Source organism: Nycticebus coucang, chromosome 21 (genome assembly GCF_027406575.1).
Source record: "Nycticebus coucang isolate mNycCou1 chromosome 21, mNycCou1.pri, whole genome shotgun sequence".
NCBI classification, from domain to species: Eukaryota; Metazoa; Chordata; class Mammalia; order Primates; family Lorisidae; genus Nycticebus; species Nycticebus coucang.
In genome coordinates this window covers 33,535,308-33,559,376 of record NC_069800.1, presented here as the reverse complement: position 1 = coordinate 33,559,376, position 24,069 = coordinate 33,535,308, and the positions used below count along the sequence as shown (strand labels likewise).

Genomic DNA, 24,069 nt, shown 5'->3' with positions numbered 1-24,069 from the left:
CAACCCAGGATCAAAAATATTAAAAAATATATAAATTTTTAAAAATGGGGTTCTTTCTTCTCCATTCTTGTGATGCTTCACTAAGAATGCGTTCCACCTCCATCCAGGTTATTGTTATGCACAGACAAGTCTAGAAATTATTTAGTACACGGGAGGATATGTGTAAATTATAATCCACACATTACACCAGTTTATGCCAGGGACTTGAGCACCCTCAGATGTTTGTATCTGAGGGGGTCTTAGAACCAATACCCTGCCGATACTGATAGACAATGGCACAGTTTTCTTACAGATCAGCCCAAGAAGAAGGCATGTGGATAGCAAAACTGTGTCCAGGAGAGCTTTTTATTTGTACGGAACAGTTTTAAAAATACAGAATAAAATAGCTTTATCTCTACTATTATTCACAACATCTGGTCCAAATATTACATATTTTTAAAATACTTAAACATTTAATGAAGCCATGTTAGAAAAACAATATGAAAATTCTTTTTATAAACTCCATAAAAGAATTACACATCTCAAAAAACAATCCCACCCCAAATATCCTTGGTATGTAAAATAAAAATAAACAAACAAAATCCCAGAAAGGTATATAGCCAAAGTCAGTCAGTCACAAAAACTCAAGGAAAATATAGGCATCCCCACTATTTTAAGAACAGTCAGAAATGTATTAACGTGTCAAACAAAGGTTGTTACTAATGAACAAAAAAGATGTTGATTTAACTGTCAGTTAAGATGGCAAGGCTGGTTAAGGGTGTCCTAAGTGCCTAGAAACACACACAGCAATGCTACGGACGCTGGATGACAGGGTGATGGTGAAGCACAGTCAACAACCACCTGAAAGGACGGGAATGCTCATGAGGCTGCTGAAAAGGGACCTGCTTTATGGGTCTGTGGGCGGAAGCTGAACAGTGGCAACAACCGGGGGCCTTCCTGCACTACTCGGGTCTGACTGGAGGAGGGGCAGAGGGTAGGAGAAGTCCTATTCTCTGTCCCCAAAACATGAGGAGCAGAGTACAACAGGCAGCACAGGACTCCCTGGCCTTTTCTCTAAAGCTAAGGGCTGGCTCCTTGGAGAAGTGAGCTCTGAGAATGGTTAGGCACTGGGGCCACCACTAACAGGGTGCACAGCTGGCGTCCATAGACAGGGAGTCAAGAAGGCCTTCCTGCCCGCCATGCCACGCTAGTACCTGCACTGAGTGTACACCCCGAGCACAGGTGCCTGTAGAAGGCTGCCTCTTCTCCAGCCAGACCAGCTCTGGAATGAGGCTTCCACTCCAGCTCCTCCTTCTCCTTCTGTCTGGCCTGGCCACTCTTACGGCATTGATATCACTAAAGATCGACAGCTTGACATCTAAGTTGCTAAGTTACCAATAGTTCAGCAGGGACATGAGTGAAAGAAATAACAACTTAGCTCATGGTCATAAAATACGTATATGGGTAAATAAAGTATACACACATACTAGAGATTCATCAATGGAGAAATTCTATCATCACATGACATTGTCATGAAAATTATATCATTCCCTCCCTGGAAAACTGTGACTATTATCCTGGGTAGAAATGTTATTTTACTATATGGAAATACTGCAATATTCATGCATAAACCAAGTTGTCATCATGAAAGTCAGTATTCTACAGTATAAAGCAAAACTTGTGTGTGAATTTGTTACCATGAAAATGGGAAACTACCAGGACCCATGATGCTGCCCTCTGGATGGCATGGTTCAGCCCCCCCAAGAAACTAAAAGTTAACATCTGAAATCTCCTTAAGAAATATTCTGAAAGTAAAACGTATCAGTGAACCTACATTAAATTTCCTAATGAGAATGAAGATTGCTTACACAGACTGCAGCCTTCCCATTACTCTGTGAACCAGTCCCCCATCTGCACTTGAAGAGGGCATCATCTCCTGTCCTTATGTAGGTGTTTTCTTTCAGGGACCAGGCAGGTGACATACGAAGGTGGGTAAGTAGTCACTATGGAAACTGGAGTCTAAATGGCCTGTGAGGACATTCACATCCAAAATATTTTAGAACAATCTACCGGCAAAACAAAGCACGATGGTCCTAAGCCTCAGCATTGCAGGCCAACAGTGTGAATGGGAAGTGTTACAAAACTTGTGGCCGCTGAGTCCCTAAAAACCTCCCTTTGGACGTTCAACCCAAGAAGCAGATATAGTCTTTCTCTCTCAATTACGGACTTTCACTCTATAGCATACGTGCCTCCAAGAGGGCGCCTTCCTAAAGTGGTGTGTGTGTGAGTTGTAGGGGACTGCAACCACTCCAGGCTGTGCACCAAGTACCAGATCCAAGGGAGGCATGCAAGCAGGCTGTCCTCTTTTCTCCATATGTCTGATCCCCCTAACCCCCCACCTCCTTAGACAGAGTATCAAAAGATGGCCCCAGTGGAATGAGAAGGGTGGAAACCCTCTTTGAACAGGAGCTACAGAAGCGGAGGATATGAGCGCTTGCAGAAGACATCCCCCAGAAGAGCAGGGTGGAAGCCTCCCAATAAAACCTGGCCCAAGGAGAGGCTTCAGAAGGGTGTGAGTTTCTGGACATCTAAAGTATACACCTTGAGCATTATTCAGAGGAGGGAAGATGCCCAGTTAGATGCTCCTGAATTATTAATGGTGCCCATGCTTTTATTTGTCTATTTGGTCCTTCTGCTCACCTAGAAAGCTGGATTACTGCAAACCTCTGGAACGTTTAGCAGTTTCCCCCAACTTTTTCAGAGCAAAGAAACTGGCGATGTTCGGTAAAATACAAATAGGAGGAACTGAGAGCAACTCAGGGTAAGAGGGCGTCAGCCTCGGGGGCTTACTACCTTAAGAGGTATGGAAATAGTGAACCAGTGTGCTTCTAAACTATGCATTAGAATACACATTTTAAAAAATATACAAAATTAAATGTAATTTAGAATCTAAGTTCTTTACTTCATCTGCAGTAAGGTTTTGGCAAAACAATGTAGTGGCTCTGAGGTGATCTTCCAGAATAAATCCTGAAGCCCTGAACTTCCAGGAGGCCAGGGGGCTACAGAGACAGAATAGTCAGGGCAAGTCAGCCTTGCATTGCGGAAAGCCGCACCAGCCTGGGGCTGAGGGGGACAGGAAATGCACTGTGTGGACACCAGGCCACTGAGAACCACACCCTGCTGCAGGCGACAGGAGTCAGGAGAGCCTGCCGCCCACCAAAGCATGGGCAGCTCAATGACCCAAGATGTACAACCTCATGAAGCAGGGTCACTACTTCGTATCTCTGGCTTTTTTCCTTGGACTGAAAAACTTCAAACCAAACTTTTGCTTCAAGCAGAAATCACTTTTTATATTTAGTGTTAATTAGAATTCTCTTAACAGAGGGAACCCGTTGGCTGCTTTTCTCACTACCTTCTGCAACAACTTCCAAGAAAGGCAGTATTTGGCTGAGGGATCTAACCCTACCCTCTGCAAGATCAAGATCTAAAGGGCATGCAGCATGGCAACTGACAGAAAGTCTCCTTAGGCCCTGGCTGCCAGAAATGGCCTGCTACATCAGAGCTGGAGGACTGAATACACCGGATAATTGAACCACCATTCCATGGGGTGGCCCTGTCTGGTACCTGCCCTGTTTCCATTCTTTACAAAACAAATTCACATATAACTTGACCCATGGTTTCTGGGCTCTGGTCCAGTAGTCAGTTTTGATAAATAGATTAGGCATTACAGTATTTACACTTTCATGGTATCAAGCAATACAAAACACAACCACAACAATGGTTACTGGCCTTCAAAAGCCATTACAACAAGTTTCCTTGACGGTGTCCACAGCTTTACAAATGCTGGTTCTTTTCTTAATTAGGGGAATGGGGGAGACAAGTAAAGAGGGTCATATGGGAAAACACTGATTGCAAAAATCTGCTATAGTCAAGAACATTAAATAGGAATAAAACCTTGTAATTACAGACACACGTGACAATAGCATCCCACATGACAGCCGAGCCAAGACTCCGGTGAGCTTGTCTGATTGGTGCCCTGGGGTGGCACTCTGCAGCAGGCACGCCAGCCAGCAGTGATCATGCCAGATACGGTGTCTCAGTCACGCATGAAGAGAGGCCAGCCGGGTCCAGGGCGGCAGGGGAAGGAGCGGCTGAGAATCAGACACTGGCTTCAGTGTCTTTTCCGTCTACTCCAATCACCCAAACAGAGTTTCATTCAGTAATATCTGTATGGGCCTGACCCCTGCCTAGACCTGGGCACAGAGCAGTTATGCCACTGTCTCTAATTGGGGCAACAGCCTCCTGCCACAGGAGTTATCACATTGGGGCAGTCAGTCATGACACTGCGAGGACACTGGTGCCTCTTGGTCAAAGGAGATCTCTGTAGGCTCAGGCTGAGGCCAAACAAAGGGGAAGTGGGTCCAGGGGCTCTGGAAACAGAAAGCACCGGACCCCACGGGCAGCCTACAGGAAAGCCAGCAGTGGGTGGTGGAAGGGGGGGAAAAGCAAGGAATCGCTGAGGATTGCAACCCACAGGAGGGCCTGGAATTTCAAGTTCAGTGACCACGGCCAGCAATGGACACTCTCGAAGGGCAAGGGGTCAAGGGCTTAAATAAGGAGACAGGTGAGACACTGTATTAGACACAATCACCACCCACAACGGAAAAGCTATTTGCAATCTGTCTTAGCTCTGGGGTGCAGAATGTAAATGTAAATATATAAACATGTATTTCACTTCTTGTTACCCAGCAAGAACTACAGGTGCACACCTCCCTGCTGCCGGGCACGGGCGAGGCTATACCGTGGCCTGGGAGTCCTCATCTGAACCCCGACCGCCATCGCTCTTCCTGAGGCCTTTCCAAGTGTAGCCCACGAAGGTGGGGCTGATGGGCAAGTAGCTGAAGCATCTGTATTTTTTAATAAAGTCCATGCCAAATGGCAAGTTATAGGATTCCATGCCGTCGAGTGACTTGTTCCCTTTGCCCACGCCCTTCTTCCACTTCCTAATTCCTCTTTCCTCTGGGGTACCTGTCACACAAACCCCAAAACAAAAGAACGCTTAGTTTAATAGTTCTGCTAAGAATGTAACTCTTGTTCCATATATATCTAGTCTCCTAAATGGATATCCCATCCTTCCAGCTCACCAACCCCTCCCCCAAATCTGTTCTCAAATTCTGTATAAGAAATACCTCTGTAAAATACATATTTGAGCCTACAAAATAGGGCTTAGAGCAGTGGTTCTCAACCTTCCTAATGTCGCGACCCTTTAATACAGTTCCTGTGGGTCGTGCCCCACAGGTTGAGAACCGCTGGCTAGAGCCTTTATCATAACATACAATGCCTCCACCAACCAGTTCTTGCACACTGACTCATCATCTAGACAGACCTAAGTTTCATGTTGTTTTACTCCATTTTGTTGTGGGAGGATGGGGGGGATTTGAACAGGGCATGTACCTGTGCTCCTGTGAGCATGAAACTTCCACTGGTGTAACACTCCTGGCCACTGTGAACCCTGACAGATTAGTCAGGGAGAAAGAACTAGGCACCCAGGGCTTAGCAACTCCCGGATTCTATGGTGCAATATTTAGGAAGGTTATGACTTTTTTAAATATCTAAGCTATACACTCCCATCAGCAATTCAGTAATAATGGAGACTTTGATTTTCATCTAAATTCTGAGCCCCTCTCTCAATTAGTTCTACCTTAGGAGAGAAGAGGGTACTTGTCATTTGCCTCCTTAAATCTAACACTTTCCACCTGTTTGATTCCTTTTGCCTGATTTCCCCAGCAACCTCGTGGCTGAGGCTTTTTGGAGGTATGTTGTTTTGAGAGGAAAATCTCAATGAATCTTTCAAGCCCAAGGATAAGAATGACACTTCCTTGAAGGCAGAGGCAGGTAAATCTACCAGTATGTCCAAGCAGCATTTCACAGTGGTCCATAGCATCTGCCTCCAGGAAACTACAAGGGCTCCAAGGTAGGGCCCAAATCTCACCCTGGTCTGTAACTTAGAGGATGACACAGCACATACTGCAGTACGCAGGGATCATGGGTGTTGCAGAGTCAATGCCTCTGCACGTTTCTGGTCAGTGATCCTGGTCACACTGATCCCAGCTTATGCCCGCTGTCACCCACTGCCTTTTGGTCTTAGCTTGCTGGGAACTTGCCTGAGGAAGGACTCATTTACAGGACAAGCTCCCCAAGTAGAAGTAGGCTGTTCCCAACTGGCTCAGGAATGGTAAGCTGTTGATGAAAGTGACACCTGACGATCCCGGGCACAGGCAGTGTAGGGAGGCAGGCAGAAGCCCAGGGTGGCCCCAACCTGCTGCCATCAAATCACATGCAGAGAGCTCATCTGCTGGTGGTCTGAATGGTCATTCATCAAAAGAACTGGCAAAAAACCTGATTCATACCCAGAAGCGGGGTGGGGTGTTATTTCAACTATTTTAGAAGATAGTGTTAACCAGCGATGGCTTTGAATTGATTCACTCTTCCTGTTTCCACTTCCATTTGGCAAAAAAGTAACTCACATATGTAACAAAGCATGTTTAATATACACCACATACCTGGGATGGTATTATCCAAAATAAAAGCCACGCAGCCTCCCACAAACATAGCAGTCGTGAGAAGGACGTTCAATACTTGATCGATTCCCGATATCCCTAAAGATAGAACATATACACAAGGGTCACTGCTGCAGTCAGCACAGGCCTGGCCTCAACTCAGGAAGGAGCACACCACCAGTCAGTGCAGCGTGAAAGTGGGGGTTTCTCAGTTGTGCATCTGTAGATGAATATTTGCCAGTAATGTCTTAAACTGCTACTATGAATACTTTCACCAGTAATCCAAGGGACCTCCATAAGGAAAAGTGCTAACAGTGGAGCATAGATGATGAATCTAATAGAGTGATAATCATCTGTCATGAACTAGGAAGCCTGGAGGCACAGTCTATAGATAAAAAAACTCAAAATAGGGTGGCGCCTGTGGCTCAGAGAGTAGAGCACTGGCCTCATATACCGAGGGTGGCAGGTTCAAACCCGGCCCCGGCCAAACTGCAACAAACAAACAAAAAAATAGCCGGGCATTGTGGCAGGCGCCTGTAGTCCCAGCTACTTGGGAGGCTGAGGCAAGAGAATTGCCTAAGCCCAGGAGTTGGAGGTTGCCGTGAGCAGTGTGACACCCTGGCACTCTACTGACGGCAATAAAGTGAGACTCTGTTTCTATCCCTCCCCCCCAAAAAAAATCCTCAAAATAAAAAATGATTGTCTTAAGGCTGAAAAAAATAAAGTGAATAAGACAACAAAAATACTTGTACAGGCAATCAAACAAAGGTTTTCAGTATCCTGGGTTACCAATTACTGCTTAGCTGCTTTCAATCAGGAGCAACTGAATTTATAAAGATGTACTCCCATGAATGGGACATGCCTATTAAAATGTAAAAAGCAGTAAGAATCTCTAACCCTAATCCTAATGAGTATAATCTCATTTCACACTTTGTAAACTTAAAATATAATGATCCTCAACAGAAAATAACAAGTATTGGTGAGGATACAGACATAGAACCCTCGTTCATAATGATGGGCTAGTAAAATGGTATAGCCACCATGGAAAGCAGCTAGGCAGTTCCTCACAAAGTTAAACACAGAATTACCATGAGACACAGCAATACATATAAACTTATGTATATACCCAGGAGAAGTGAAAACAGGTACTCAAACAAATACAGTCTGTGCTATTTGTGAATTTGCCAACTAAAATACTCTTAGCACTTTCAGTCATTCACGAGCACGCACAAGGAAGAGAAAAATCTGAGTCAAACAGCAAAGCTCTGTCCGTCCGTTTTGGCTCTCACACTGCAAACAAGTGGCCTTTCGGCTGTCTGCTTAGTACCACGTGTGTCACATTTTGTGCTCTGTTGGTAATTTCACTTTTTTTGTTTTGGGGGTGGGGGATTTTGAGACAGAGTCTTATTATGTTGCCCTCGGTAGAGTACTGTGGCGTCACAGCTCAGACTCTTGGCTTCAACTCTCAGAGTTCCAACTCTTGGGCTTAAGTGATTCTCTTGCCTCAGCCTCCCAAGTAGCTGGGACTACAGGTGCCCGCCACAACGCCCAGCTATTTTCTTGTTGCAGTTGTTTAGTTGGCCCAGGCTGAGTTCAAACCTGCCACCCTCGGTGTATGTGGCTCACGCCGTAACCACTGTGCTATGGGCGCTGAGCTGGTAATTTCACTGTTAAAATGGCACCATGTGGATTTGGTGCCTGTAGCACAGTGGTTACGACACCAGCCACATACACCAAGGCAGGTGGGTTTGAACCCAGTTCAGGCCAGCTAAACAACAATGACAACTGCAACCAAAAATAGCCGGGCATTGTGTTGGGCACCTGTAGTCCCAGCTACTTGGGAGGCTGAGACAAGAGAATCGCTTAAGCCCAAAGAGTTTGAGGTTGCTGTAAACTGTGACACCACGCCAAGGCACTCTACTGACGGTGACAAAAAAAAGAAAAGGCACCATGTGTAGTGCTCAAATGCTGCCTAGTATTCCTAAGAGCCAGAAGGCTTTGGTGTGTATTAGCTAAGGCAGAGAAGACTCTTCCAGACACGAGCTATAGTACTATTGGTCACAATTCCTCCAGGGAACAATGGTTTGGTATTTGCTAATTCTGCTTGCAGCAATTTACAGAGCATTAACTATCATGGACAAGCGGACTGCATGTGTAAACCAATATTCGCAACAGCCAAAAGATGGAAACAACCCAAATGTCCATCAATGGATGCATGAATAGACAAATTACAGGGTATATTTGTGTACACACTGTAGTATCTAGTCATAAAAAAAAATCATGAAATACTTATACATTCTACATGTAGCAGTCTTGAAAACCTGCAAAGTGAAAACATGCAGACACAAAATCCCACATTCTGTATGAGTCCATAAAACAGAAGGCAGAGGGATGGCGATCAGGGGCTGGGGCAGGCTGACGAGGGTGAACTTCTGCTTACTGAATATGGAGTTTGATTCGAGGTGATGAAATGTTTTGGAAGCTGGACAGAAGTGATGGTTACACACTGTAAATGTACTAAATGCCACTTAACTATTCCCTTTAAAGTAGTTAATTTTATGTTTTATGATTCTCAATTCTGCATTTGCTAAAATATTATCCATTGCAGTAGCTATTAACTAAGATGCTTTCTCCTCTGTTCATTCTTCATGACATTGGAGATTAAAATAAAAAGTAGAAGTTTAAAAGGTTAATCTTAAATTTAAAGTAGCTAAACTCCCAGTAGAAAACCATACGATTCAAAACATACAAAGCTGAGTTTCAAGAAATTATATAACTTAAGATAGCCATTATTTTGAAAAATCAAAAGGTTTTACAGAGGCATCCTCCCAAAGAGATTTTAGCATCTACACCAGTGGGAAGGACGCCAGCCTCGGGGCTTCCAAGTAACTGCTGCAAAGTGACACTCAAAGAGCCAAATGGACACATGTCCACCGACTGTCCACCAAAATAATATCTGAAGTTCCAAAGTCCATTCCAACTGGCGAAAATCTATATAGATCCAGCTCCCTGCCCCAGGATTCGAGGCCTATCTTTCTTACCTGTAACGAGCGGGTTCTGTCTGAGGTAACTTGGAAGGACAAGCCCAAAGAAGATTGAAAATCCAAGCACAAAGAGGTTCCGGGAAGAATTTAAATCAATGAACTGCAGGTTAGAGAGGCCAACAGCTGTGATCATTCCTGTAGAGAAAAACACAGCAGACCACGAGTTCCAGTGAGTCCACCAGCAGAGTGGATGGCAGACTGCCCACAGCAGGCTCCCAAATGTCCTCCCTCTGTCCAGCAGAAACCAGCTGGACAACAGTGCAGTGGCAGGAAGGGGGAAGCTGAAGGGTCAGATGTGATAACACTGGCCTCTGATCCTCAGGGACCCTCTGCCTAAGCACTATTTGAGCTTAGAAAAGGGCATGAGCATCACATGAAGTTTTCATTACACTGAGTTGAAAACTAAGGACATTAGTTTCCTCTCTGAACATTTACATTAAATTGGGAAACCAACCCAAATAACTAGAAAATGTATCTGATTATTACAAATGAATGCCATAGAGATCAAATCCAGAGTCCCTTTGCAAAAAGGGTCAGTTTTAAATGACCCATTCAGAGGCAAAGGTACTTGAGTTAAATCGATTAGAAATGCTAATTAAAGAGACTAAATTTAGTCTGATTGTTCTTATTGTTGGTTCTACCTTTTAACATAATTCATTCAACTCAGGGAGATACAAGTTTTTATTTTTTGAAGACATAAGTTAGGTATCCCAAAGGATTTGTTCTGTAAAATTTGGATTCTGTCAAAAGCCCCACTCAAGGGTCCTGAGGGCCACGGCCGGGTGATGCCCCTGCACTCAGGCCCTGGGGTCACATGTGGCTTTCTGGATCATGGAGCGTGACCTTTGGACTGAATCCAAATTTTATAGAACAAATCCTTTTAATAAAGGGGTTTTGTTCTATGAAGTTTGGATTTGGTCGAGGGGCCACACTTGGGAATCTAGAGGGCCACGTGGCCTTAAGGCCACAGGTTCCTCATACCTGACATACCCTTTTGTATTGTAAAACAAAAATATATTGTTACCTCGTTACTGAAGGTAGTCAGCAAAAACCTCATGATCCCTATTAATAATTAGCAAATGTAAAGAAAGAAACCAGAGAGGGGGATTTTACCAAAAAGCGTGCAGAAGAGGGCTCCAAGAACAGGATCCGGAAGAGACGCAAAAAGGGCACTGAACTTGCCGATCATGCCCAAGGCAAGCATGAGGGCTGCTCCGCATTGGATCACACGGCGGCTGCCAACCTGTGGGTGCACCAGAAGCAAGACAGACTCACCTGCTGCCCTCCAGAGGCCTGGATCCCACCCAGGCCTCCCCAAGCCCAGCACAAGTGTGACAGAGTCCTCAGACAAAACCAAGATTAGTCTATAAACTTTCAGTTAACAGGGACTGATCTCAGGACATACCACTCTAAGTTACTCTAGAAAAACGCAGAGCAGACAGCTGCCACCTTCCCTTGCCACCTTCAACTCTTCCCAGCTGACTCCTCTTGCCTGACTGTGGGTAGCCCCCAGGATCATCCTTGGCTTTTCCAGGCCCGATGATGCCCTGGGTCTCCATTGCCCTCATGTGATCACCAGCTGGGATGACCCTGTGTGTCTCGGTGCAATAGCCACACTTTGCCCCTGCCCCTCCCCAGGGTTCCCTGTACCACCCTTCAACAAGTCAGACCTCCCTGAAGCCTGTCAGCTGCAACTCCAATTCCCCACGCCCTAAATCAGACCAAACCCCAGACACCTAGGCACCTTCTCCGTTCCCAGCATCTCGCCCATGAGAAGAGCCACAACAGAGGACAAGGCTGAGGGCTGAGCCCTGCTGCTCTCTCGCATCCCTGCTGCACTCCTGCCTGTGTGATTGGACAAGGGACCTAGGCTCTTGGGCTCTTAGGATCCTCATCTCTGTCACAGGCAGGCTACATGGTTTGCTTTGAGGATTAAATGAGACGTGTGTAAAACAGTCTGAATGGTAGCTGGCAGGCACTGAGCCATCCCACCTGGGCCGGCTGCCTCTGACCCTTCCTGTACCCACTTGTCCTGTACATTGCTATGGAGTGACCTAACACGTGGGTTTGGGTGAGGTCAGTGCCCTGCTTACATCCTCTGGTGCTCATGCAATAAGACCCACTTCTCAGGCTCTTCCCAGCAAAGCCTCACCTGCTGGCCTCCCTCCTGTGTCCCAGCCCCAGCTGTACCGGAGCTCATAGCCAGGCCTACTTCCCTTCCCAAGAGCCCCTTCCTGGCCAGTTCCCAGACACATCCTTTGAACATGACCCAAATGCTACCTGCTACCTCCTCTGAAAGCCTTCGCCCTCCACTTCTGGCCTCTACAGCACCCTGCGTGGCTTTCCCCACATGCTCTCATCCTGTTCAACCTGAGCTCTGCCTTCCATCTAGCCAGCAGGAGGTGGCACCAGAACCTGACTCAAGAGCCCTGTACTGTTGTTGGCCCTGGTCTGTGCTGCCTCTTCTAGCAAAACATCTGAAGACGTAAACTGGGGCAAGGAGGCTCCAGAAGCCTTTGGGGCAGTGTCCACAGGGCTTTATGCAGGACTTGGGCCGGTGAGGAGAAGATGACTGCCTAAATTAAAATGAAGTGAAACTGTAAATGCAGTTCCCTGCTCTCTAGGCGACATGACTGGTGGAGCCAAGTGGGATGGCACAAAGCTCTCAGAAGACCCCAGGGTCAGCGGGTCACACTTCAGAGCCTGGCTCTTTTACTGTGCGCATGAAAGACAGCCACCAGCTGGGCTGAGTCACTGAGTCTGGCCCCGCCCCACACCACAGAAGGGAGGGGGTGGGCAGTGGCAAGGGTCACACAAACTGATGGATCAAGCAGAGGTGACTTATCCTTGGTAACTACCACAAGACAAGCAAGGCTTTCGTTTACAAATGGTGTGACAGTCAACCAGCATTTCCAGGACCTACTAAGCAAACAGCACTTGCCAGCCTGGGACAGCTGAATACAAAGATAAGTCACAGCTTGTGATCAAGTAACTGCAAGTTGTGCTGCCCCTCTGTGGGGGCACCGTGGGGAGGGCTGCTGGAGATGGGTCAGTGGACTAAGGAAGGGTCCCCTGAAGGAGGAGCATCCGGGTAGAGGGAGCAGCCTCTGCAAAGATTCCTAAGAATCATATTAAGTGTGCAGTGAGAGGGGCCAGGGTGCTCTAAACAATAAATCTGAGGTGAAAACCATGCCTGGAAGAGCTGATCTGCCTCTCATGCTGCCAAAAATACAAGCACCAGCTAAGCCGTCATTTCATTCAACAAATATGAACACAGTACCTTGTATGTGCTTTTCTTCTAAACACCAGAGATACAGCCCTAAAATCTCTGCTCTCCTGGTACTTACCCAGAGGACCTGTGTGTCTCCCTGAACTCAACCCATCCCCTGGCATCTCCACTGCACCTCCCTTCTGACCTTCCTGGACAGTGACCCTGCCTCTGGTCTCTGACTTTCCAAAGTCTACAACAGTGTGGAATGCAGCAAAGAGAAATGACATCACCAAAACCAGGGCCATAGTATTTACTCTGTGTCTAGACTAAACCAACAGGCCTAAAGAGCTACAATGAACACACATGTCTCTCACTGTTGCCTCCATGTGACAGGACTGCTACAACACCCTGTAGGGTAGCTTTATAAAATAAGAGTACAAGGCTGGGCATGGTGGCTGAGTCCTGTAATCCTAGCACGCTTGGGAGGCTGAGGTGGGAGGATCCCTCAAGCTTAGGAGTTTGAGGCCAGCCTAAATAAGAGTGAGACCGTGTCTCTACTAAAAATAGAAAAATCAGCTGGGCACGGCAGCACCTGCCTATAGTCCCAGCTCCTTGGAAGCTGAGGCAAGAGGATCACTTAAGCTGCGAAGTTGCTGTGAGATAGGCTGAGGCCATGGCCTTCTAGCAAGGGTGACAGACTTTGTCTTTGGAAAAAAAAAAAAAACCCCAAACAAAAAAACAAACGAATAACAACAACAACAACAAAAAAAACAAAATAAAAAGCAAGGGTACAGACACTCAGAGGGGCCATAACTTGCCCGTCATCACAATGCAGCGAAGAGCCTTAGCAGTAACCCCTACCCCGTGTCATGCTGTTCCTCTCTGTAGGACAGACATTGGAACAAATTCAGCAGTTAAGTCCCACAAGCAGAATCCAACTCCACAGAAGTTCAGAACCAACCATGGGGTAGGTGACCACAACTTGTGAAAAAGTAGCAAATATGAGAGCTGCTGGGAAATGGGGGGACAGACTCTTGGTAACAGATGACTCATCCACTTTCTACATGCCCTGAAAATCTGGTGCAGTGGCCCAGACCAGTGCTGCCCACAGAACTTTCCAAGATATTGGAAATGTTCTTTATCTGTGAGTCCACTGGCAGCAGTCAGCCATATGTGACCACCGAGCCTTTGAAATGTGGCTAGGGTCACTGAGGAATGGAATTCTTAATTTTAATGAATTTAAACTGAAAGAGCCACATGTGACGATTATACTGGATAGTACAGACCTGTAATCATAGGATTTCAGAGCTAGTTCTGTTCAGAAAAGTGACTTCTCCTGAGTTTTTCACCTGGACAAGGGGCTGGATGCAACCTAGAACTCCTGCCTCCTTTCCCTGAGGCAGGGTTCTGCCCACACCAGCAGCAGGGCTCAGGCCACAGAGGAAACTCTGCTGTAAGTCCACTTTTCCACCCCAGGGCCACTGTGTAAACTGACAGGTCTCAGAGACTTTTCTTGTGGAATCAAGTCTGGTGATTCAGAGAGATGCACAACTGACTCCAGGGCAGACACCGGCTGAGGTAAAAATGACAAGAAAAAACTCTACCCATGTTTAGTACAGAAGTGATGACTTTCCAAATAATTTCTATCCCAAGTTGGTAGAATCCATGGACGCAGGATCCATGGCTAAAGACCTCAGGGACACAAAGGTCTAACGCAAAGTTATCTTCTTTGGGATTAGCTATTATATATGCCCACAGGCTCCGGGCAGCAAACTGCCTAAAGAGTAGACTATTTAGTCTATGCCCATACCACTCTGAACACGCCCGATCTCGGAAGACTGGACTATTTTAAGTCCTATTCTGTGCCCAAGAGACCTGACCCTAATCTCTGTGTGTGGCACCTGCTTCTCACCATGGCTGAGTGTGGCTGGAGGAGGGGCTCATAGGGCAGCCTTCCTTTGCATGCCCTATAGCAGGGGCAACAGACAGATGGGGCTATCTGCACACCTGAAGCTGGGCACTGCATGACCCTGCCCACTTAGAGAAAACCAATGAACACACCAGGCATATGCCTGTGGGAATGTGCTGTTCCCCTCTCACCTGGATTTGCAATCAGGCTTATCAATCTGATTTTATTTTATCTGGTTATAAAACTCACGTGGGGGATGGAGGGGTCATCAAAAAGTCCTCAGGTGGGGGAAGCCTGTGGGCTGTCGGGAATGGTGAACCAGTTCAGACAGCTATAGCTGCCTAACACACCACAGCCAGTGGTAGGCTGAGCTGTATCCCTCAATCCCCTGGCAAGCAGTAATCTCTAGCCTAAGGCAAGTGGGATAATAAAGTTTATGTAAATATAAACTGGAATATAAAGTAATAAACCCGAAAGGCCTGGGAGCAGGCCTTCTGGAAGTTGGATCTTGGGGTGGGGCAGCCCAGGTTTATGTATCTGGGTGTGGGTGGGGTGGGGAGACAAGTGTGCTGGGCTCATCAAAAAATTTTAAAAATCAGATTAAGCTGCACCCTCTGGGACCCCTTTGCACCCAGGCCCTGTGGGACATGGTCCTTGGTCACCTGGCAGACATACTTGTTCTTACTCCCTGCTAGCTTTCCACTTGCAGGACAGAACTATTACATCCCCGCCTGTGTCCTGCCTGGAATGGTTTTCCCTAGGTCATCTACAGGCTGCCCCCTTCCACCCTTTAGATCTTTGTTCAAGGTTGCCCGGTTCTCTAATTTAACACCCCCCACCCTGCCCCATGTCTTCCTCAGTATTGACCACTGGCTGACATACTATAGTGTTTACTGACTTAGCTTGCTGAATGTTGTCTTCTCTTGCTAGAATGTAAGCTCCATAATTTCATTCACTGATAGATCCCAAGTGTCTACCCAGTATCCTGGCACAGAGTTGGTGTATAATAAATATTTGCGGACTACATGAAGGAGTGATAGCAACTGATTGCCTCCCTTCCCAGGCCAGCCAAGAGAGGGGAGACCTCCAAATAACCATCCTAAAAATTCAAAGACCAAAAAAAGAGGAGAGAGAAGATTATCTCAGAATTGGAGGCTCTTCCTTTTGAAACTTGCGGTGGTCAGACCCTACAGTAGTAAAATGAACGTTTTGGTGGCCCAACCAAAATTTAATTAGAAAAATATGTGTACCTTTGTAATTCCCAAAACTCCAATATTGGGGCTGGATGATGTAGAGCCATTCCCAGTACCAAATATGCCATCGAGAACACAGGAGAGACCTTCCACAAAAATCCCCCTAAAATGTAAAGGAATGGGGGAAAGAAGAATAAGTCACTGAATGGGGAAACACTCGGAAATAGCCTCTAAACATTTGCAACTTAAAGAAGCTTGATCCCCCGACCTGAAGCTTTCACACCCCATAGGAAAGAGTAGAAATGCAGAAATGCAGGCCCCACCCAGACCTGCTGAGGCAGAACCTTAACAGAATCCTTCAGGCTCAGGGGCGCCCATAGTTTAGTGGTTAAAGTGCCAGCCCCATGTACCAGGGGTGGTGGATTCAAACCCAGCCTGGGCTGCTAAACAAAAATAATAAATAAAAAATTAAAGTAAAACAAACAAACAAACAAAGACTCCTCCATGCTCACTCGATTTTGAGATGCCCCTCTCTAAACCACACATTAGATACAGGCGGTTGAAAATAATCCCACATGAAAACAAAAGATTTTAGCCTGAAAGTAAAGCATTTGTCATGATATATGAGTAAAGCATGAGCTATAGGTTGAAATAAAACATGCCAATTTGACCCTTTATGTTAAAATGCAGTTTTAGCCAGTACGGTGGCTCACGCCTATAATCCTAGCACTCTGGGAGACCAAGGTGAGAAGATCCCTTGAACTCAGGGGTTCAAGACCAACCTGAACAAAAATAAGACCCTGTCTAAAGAGAAAAACTAACCAGGTGTGGTGCTGTGCCTGGCCTATAATGCCAGCCACTCAGGAGGTTGGGACAGAAAGATCACTTGAGCCCATCAGTTTGAGGCTGCAGTGAGCTATGACCATGCCCTTGCACTCTACCTGGGCAATAGAGCAAAATTCTGTCTCAAAAAATAAGTGAAAATTAAAATAAAAAATTCTAGTTTCATCAGGAAGGAAATATTTTGTGATTTCATAAGCACTGAATTTTTTTTTAGGTATTTATAAATGGGTTTTGGATCACGTGGAAAAGCTCTATTAGAGAAAGACAGAGAAACCAGGACTGAAAACCTCAACAGAACCGGTGGAGGACCTGCCAACACCAGCCCACTGACCGCACCACACACCACCATCCCCTTTGCAGATGCAGCAGCTGGCTGGAATCTGGGGGTGGTCTGGGCTATTTGCTTTTCTCTGCAGCCTCCTCAGGGTCAGTTCCCTACCAACTTCCTCTAGATCGGTGGTTCTCATCCTTCCTAATGCCGCGATGTATTTTCATTGTTACAAAGGGGTCACAACCCACAGGTTGAGAACCACTGCTCTAGATCCTAGAGATTTCACTTATTCCTCTTTTTCCTATTCCTATTTGTATGCATTGTAACCGTGAACAGCTTCCACAGTGCCCACCCTTGGGAACAGCCGGAACAGTCTACATGATGGACTGGAAGCAGTTATTGTCTGCTGCTAAGGCTTCCACTACAGATATGAGGGAAAGGTATTCTTGTGCTTTCTGACTGTGGCAGTCAAAATGGAATGGTAGAATACAAAAGAAAAATAGGGATTTGCAACTCAAAAATAACCTTGGATAGCTGGATGTGGTGGCTCAAGCCTATAGTTCTACTCAGAAGGCTGAGGAGGGAGGATTGATGAAGCCCAGGAGTTCGGGCTGCAGTGCCCTACGATGGTGACTGTCCACAGCTGCTGCACTCTAGCCTGGGTAACACAGAGAGACCTTCATCTTTTTACAAAAAAGAAGACAAAAAGAAACAACCCTACAGTGAACAGCCAAGAATCTAAAATTTTAGTTTATTTGGAAAAACAATAGAAAATCAAAGTAGAGAGGGCGGCGCCTGTGGCTCAGTGAGTAGGGCGCCGGCCCCATATGCCGAAGGTGGCGGGTTCAAACCCAGCCCCGGCCAAACTGCAACAACAACAAAAAAAAAAAAATAGCCGGGCGTTGTGGCGGGCGCCTGTAGTCCCAGCTACTCGGGAGGCTGAGGCAAGAGAATCACGTAAGCCCAAGAGTTAGAGGTTGCTGTGAGCCATGTGACGCCACGGCACGCTACCCGAGGGCGGTACAGTGAGACTCTGTCTCCACAAAAAAAAAAAAAAAAGAAAATCAAAGTAGAGATAATATACATAATTTTATACATACATACATATAAAAATAAATAACATATGTAAAAATCATCTCTCTCTCTCTCCAACGGCACAGAACCAAGCAAAGAATAAACATAAGGCCTGGTATTTGTTTTGAGGAGTTGAGGTGAGGGATACAAAGAGGATCTTACTTCACTGTCACCGTGAGTGAAGAAGGAAGAGTAGGAATTCTATTCTGTGTCAGAACAAGGACAATGAAAGTGAACAATGGCAATGGCGTGTCCAAAGACAGACAGCCACGAAATAGTCCTGCTGTGCAACTGCCTTCATGCTAAAACTGTTGGTTTTGTCTGCGGGGTACACTGAAACCTAGAGCCAAGTAACAAGGCGCTGGGCCCAGGACACGTACCTGTTTATTGCATGGATGGGAGGCGGAGGGGCACAGGACAGCCTTGCACAGGCGTAGTAGTCACCAATGGACTCAATGATGCTAGCCACGACCGCGCTGAGCATGCCAATGACACCGGCCGCGGACACGGTGGGCAGTCCCCACTGAACTGAGGGAGGAAAACCACTGTGAATGCTCCCAGAGGGGCAGGCAAAAGCTACCAGTAACGGGAAGTGATTTCGGAACACAGGAGGACTCTACAAGACCCACTCAGATTTTGAGGCTTGTGGAAATTGTTTATTTTTAAATGTGAATCATTAATGTACTGAATCCCCAGGATAATTAACTGCATCAGGTGAAGATGGCTCATAACAAGGACAGATCTGCTCTGCGACCTTACTTAAAAGCAGCAGCCTCTTGGCTAGAAGAGGTGGCTGCTGTTCTTCATGCTTCAGAGTCCCGCTCAGTATCTCCTAGAGAGGCCTGCTGGGTAACATGGCCTGCTGGGCCGGAATAAACATTTATATTAGAGGAATTTACAGCATTGCTATGCAGAGTGTGGTACAAAATCACCAGCTAAATTTAAACTGCCCACAGTTAAGCATCCACAAACAGGGACAGACAGCCCTTCTCTAATACCAGAACTTTACTTTTAAAGTAAATCATAAACCATGTTACATGAAATTAAATAGTTTCATTAAAGAAAACTAAGAGACACCCCACTGTAATTTCATTTTGAGTATCTGGATTTATTTAATCTTCATTACATATTGTTTTCTTTAAAAATACATCGATTTGGACTTCAGAGCCACAGATCTTATTTAATAAAAAAAGCATGGGTCTTTTTGAGCATTAGGATGAGCCTCCTTTGATAAAGTAGGCAGCCCTTCTTCCCTTGAACCACCAAGTATAATACACCAACTAAGTATAAAGCACGGTGGAAAACAAAGATGGGAAAAACACAGTCTGTCATGCAGAAGCCAGCAGTGTAGCCTGGCAAACAAGATAGTCAAAGTCACCCAGGGTGACTTCAAATGAACACTGGGTCAGCAGGTGCATAAATGAAAAAGTCAGTCAGGAAAGGAGGACAGCTGGAGGAGGAGATGAGGATGGTGGTCTGGCTGAGGATGGGGTGGATCTGAGAGAGGAATGAAAGGGGAGGGCTCGCACCAGGTGGGAGGCAAGTTTAGAAAGGGCTCAACCTGTAGCTGAGCTACCAAAGGGAATTGTGTCTTTAGATAATGGGGAAGGGAAAAGGACATGTAAAGTGAGATAAGCAGAACTGGCCTGGAGTGTATTTGAGGGAAGAGCTGCTCACACTTGGGTCTGTTTCACCCTGTAGGAGTAGTGAGGGGACACAGGGGCAGCCCTTGGTCAGAGGTGCACAGTAAACAGGCCCCAGACAGGGCACAGCACAGTCGACACCCACCAGCAACAGGCTTCGCCAACATCTCACCTCTGGGCTGGTCAGAGATGGATTTTCCTCACCCAGAGGCCTTCTTTACCAGGCAACATTTTGTCTTTTATGAATAATCTTTATATTGTTACCTTGAAAACTATTGTAGAATTGTGGATTTCTTTTAGTGTCTTGATTTTGAGGAGGGGATTCTTATTTTGATCTCTTTACATTTAGATATATATTTATTTATATATATATATATATATATATATTTTTTTTTTTTTCCCAGTTTTTGGCCGGGGCTGGGTTTGAACCCACCACCTCCGGCATATGGGGCTGGCACCCTACCCCTTTGAGCCACAGGCACTGCCCTAGATACCTTATTGGCTTCTAGCCTTCTATCTTTTTTTTTTTTTTTTGTAGACACAGAGTCTCACTGTACCGCCCTTGGGTAGAGTGCCATGGCGTCACACGGCTCACAGCAACCTCTAACTCTTGGGCTTACGCGATTCTCTTGCCTCAGCCTCCCGAGTAGCTGGGACTACAGGCGCCCGCCACAACGCCCGGTTATTTTTTTGTTGTTGTTGTTGCAGTTTGGCCGGGGCTGGGTTTGAACCCGCCACCCTCGGTATATGGGGCCGGCACTCTACTCACTGAGCCACAAGCGCCGATCTGTTATTCTGTTTCTATTTTGTTACTTTTCAGGGAGGTTTCTCAACCTTCGCACTGTTGACATTTTGGAACAGAAATCTGTATATTACCAATTCAGATAATTCTCAGCACTTCAAAGACTGAGAAACACTGCTCTAGATACCTGAAAGCTATCTCCAGATTAAGTCAAACAATTAGTGAGTACAGAGGACTACCTCTCTGGGGGTGGCCTGTTATTTAGTAGAGTTTCAGCAATACAACCAGCTCTTGGCAGTCAAGGAACATCACTAACAGGAGCCCTGCACACTCACTCACTGTCAGCTGCTGCCATGATCCCAAGGGCTCTGCCCACTAAATTGCATCTGGTTATGCCTGGGACCCATGAGGTCCCTAGGGGAAATCTGTCTGGTCTCAGCACACGAGTAGCTGTACCTGCTGGACAGCCCAGGTGTGTTCCTACTGATGCTTACCTGAGGAACCATTGCACAGAGAGGACCACTCCACACATGCCCTGGGGCCTCCTCCTGACTGCCTCACCAATGCTAATAAATTCGTTTATCTCGGATTATAGGTATTATTACAAACTATGCACATTTTTTTTTTTTTGAGAAAAGGATAGATACATACCTAGACCATATGATCTGATCAGAATGCTATTTTAGAAACTCAAAACTTTCTGAAGCTTTCCTAAAGGTATTGCAAACAAAAAGAACCATCACCAAGGTCTTTATCAGTCAACGTGCTAAGAGCAGTCATCTCTGATCCAATATTTAAACGTTTTTTTTTTTGTTTTTCTTCCTTGCCATTATAAAATATGAAAATAAGATAAATAAGGAAATAGACTGGTTAAACCTGACTAAGCACAGGTTCCAATTCTAATGAAAACCAAAGGCTGGGAGCAGAGTCTCCCCCAAAGAACAACCAAGCACATAATAACCACTGGGATTAGGGGCTAGAAAGTGCACCATGAATCCAGGTGACACCTCTGCTGGGATAGTCTCTTCCTGCTAGAGTTAACTCAACATTTGAATTATAACTTAACATCCGGCTTCCAGCCATTTGTGACTATTAATTTACCTCTGTAGCTGTGACCAAATGAAAAGGATTACTGCTCCCCATTAAAAGATTACACAGATTCCACCACGGTTGAACAGCCTGCTCGCTAATCTTCAGGCCCTCCCACCAGTTGAGCCTTTGCACTCTGGCAGCTCTGGTACCAAGCAGCTCTGTACTTGCCTTTCTAAACAGCTGCTCTCAAATCCTAGGCACCGGATCTCACACCTGGCAAGAGTCCTTTTGCCATGGACTTCCTCCTAGTGGACCCAAGAGCCAACTGGTTAAGGTGAGAAGGGAACTGATCTCTGTGTAATGGTGGCCCCCTGGGATTAGGGCCTGCCTTTTTTGCTATCTAATCCTCTAATGACCAGAATGGTGAGAACTTCAGGAGACATTCTGGGACAAAGAAAGCTTTTCTGCCTGGGATCCTGACCTCTCCGGCCACCAGAATACTTACACGGGTATGGAACCTTGAACCACGGGGCTACCAGAAGCACGCCCTGCCTGGCATCTGTGCGAGCGTAGAAGCCGTACTTCGTGCTGTCAGGAGGGAAGACATCTGTCATCGTGAAGATAAAGCACAGCAGCCAGGACACCAGGATGGCCAGGATTATCTGAAATGATCGAAGGGAAAATCCAGTAGAGTTCATGGTTGTTAGCCTAACACACACCTTCCCACAGTCTGAATATCATAATCCAGAACCCACCGTGGATGGTCCAGCACTTTGCAGACCTACTTCCTGAATGGACTCAAATTAAAAGAGCAGAGCAGTTTACTGGGGTTAATTCACCGTAACCCTTCCAAAGTCTGGCTAGAGAAGTGAGACAGACATCATGCCTGCAAAGGATATGGAGTTAAACCTTGCTCAGCCCCAAGGGCAAGGTCCTCCCTTGGCACTGCTAAAAGGAAGTGCTCTCACATCAAAATCAGAACCTTTGTCACTTCTCAAAAACATTATGTTTGTAATGATTTGGGCAGTCATTATTACCCTATGTCACCAGACACAGACCCTCCCAGGAGGTCTGTTTAAACCCTCCCTTCACATAAACATCTTACATGTAAACCAAAGGCAATGTCATCAGGGGTGGGGGATGGGACTCAGCTACTCACAGGGAACATTTTGAAAAGCTGTAGCTTGTATGCAGTCCATCCTTTCTTGGATTTATAAATTGGGAGAGGAAATTTAACATTTCTGGCATATTGAGAAAACAGTAATACTAGGAAAATGGTCCTGAGGAAAGAAAGAAAATAAACTAGGTTAAAGGCTGTTATGTCTGTGTTGCAAAATAAGACCCAGTGCCTCAATGGCAAAATTGACTACATGTGCCCAATTTATCTACTTAGAAAGCGATTAGTCCTTTTAACCACTACTTGGGAAATTGTATCTTTTGGAAATACCATTTAGGGGAAGATGATACAATTAATTCGCCTAGCTTTGTTGATATGGAAATTAAATTGTAATAAAAATGCCTTTGGCTAACATTTCCTAAGTAGAATAAGAAAATTCAAAGAATTTACCCATTGATGGAAAGCGCTCACAATATGGAAGGGAAAAGTTGCCACACCCAACATAATGCACAGTAGTGGGGAGTGGTGTTTAAAATCCTACTTCACAGGTACTATGAACACTATTTGGGTGATGGGCACACTTACAGCACTGACTAAAGCATTATAAAAGCTTTAAAAGCTTATCCATGTAACAGAATCATTTGTCCCCTCTTAATATTTTGAAATTAAAAAAATAATATGCAGTAAAATTACAACCATGGATTAACTATAAAGCAAACCAAGAAACCGTTTACATATGCAAATAGGAGAAAGGATATGACCCACAATGTTCACAGGGATTAGCTCTGGGAGGTTATATGATCTGCAACTGGTCTTTCTACTTTTGTACTTTTTGATTTACTTATAATGAGCATAAATCATTTTTAAAAGAGCAAAATAGGCCAGGTGTGGTGGCTCACGCCTATAATCCTAGCACTCTGGGAGGTCAGGAGAGTTCCAGACCAACCTGAGCAAGAGTGAGACCCTATCTCTACTAAAAATAGAAAAATTAGGCAGGCATGTGGCAGGCACCTGTAGTCCGAGGTACTTGGGAGGCTGAGGCAAAGGGGACCACTTGAGCCCAAGAGTTTGAGGTGGCTGTGAGCTATGATGCCATAGCACTCTACCCAGGGCAACAGAGTGAGACTCTGTCTCAAAAAATAAAAAATTAAAAAAAAAAGAACAAAATAAAATTCAGCATTAATAACATTTCTGAGAAGGTTCTATGTGCCAGATATCACACTAAGGTCTTCAGGGCATCCCCTCATCCTTATGTAATCATCCCCTTTACACAGAGGGACAAAGCCAGTGGTCCAAAATCACACAGTGAGAAGCTGTCAGCTGTTGGGGCAGGGGGTCTAACTCGACAGTCTGAGCTCTTCACTACTGCCATTCTGGTCACCAGGCAGGTGCCTGGGCTGGCTGGCAGCAAAGTCCCTCTCCCCTGAGCCTCAGTCCTGAGCAAGCTGCCC

General features: G+C 45.8%; 1 protein-coding gene across 7 annotated transcripts in view; it reads right to left on the bottom strand.

The window, feature by feature from the left end:
• Positions 1–326: 326 nt before the first annotated feature.
• SLC23A2 (solute carrier family 23 member 2) overlaps positions 327–24,069 on the bottom strand; it is a 146,088-nt gene continuing 122,345 nt past the window's right edge. For all 7 annotated transcript variants that reach the window (XM_053573857.1, XM_053573855.1, XM_053573856.1 and 4 more), the window contains 8 exons: positions 22,661–22,781; positions 22,007–22,163; positions 18,465–18,612; positions 15,954–16,059; positions 10,697–10,826; positions 9,581–9,718; positions 6,543–6,638; positions 327–5,007 (listed from right to left, as the gene is read on the bottom strand). In XM_053573857.1, the coding sequence (XP_053429832.1) occupies positions 4,775–5,007; positions 6,543–6,638; positions 9,581–9,718; positions 10,697–10,826; positions 15,954–16,059; positions 18,465–18,612; positions 22,007–22,163; positions 22,661–22,781 (1,129 nt within the window). In that variant the 3' untranslated portion in view covers positions 327–4,774. The remainder of the gene's footprint in view (positions 5,008–6,542; positions 6,639–9,580; positions 9,719–10,696; positions 10,827–15,953; positions 16,060–18,464; positions 18,613–22,006; positions 22,164–22,660; positions 22,782–24,069) is intronic.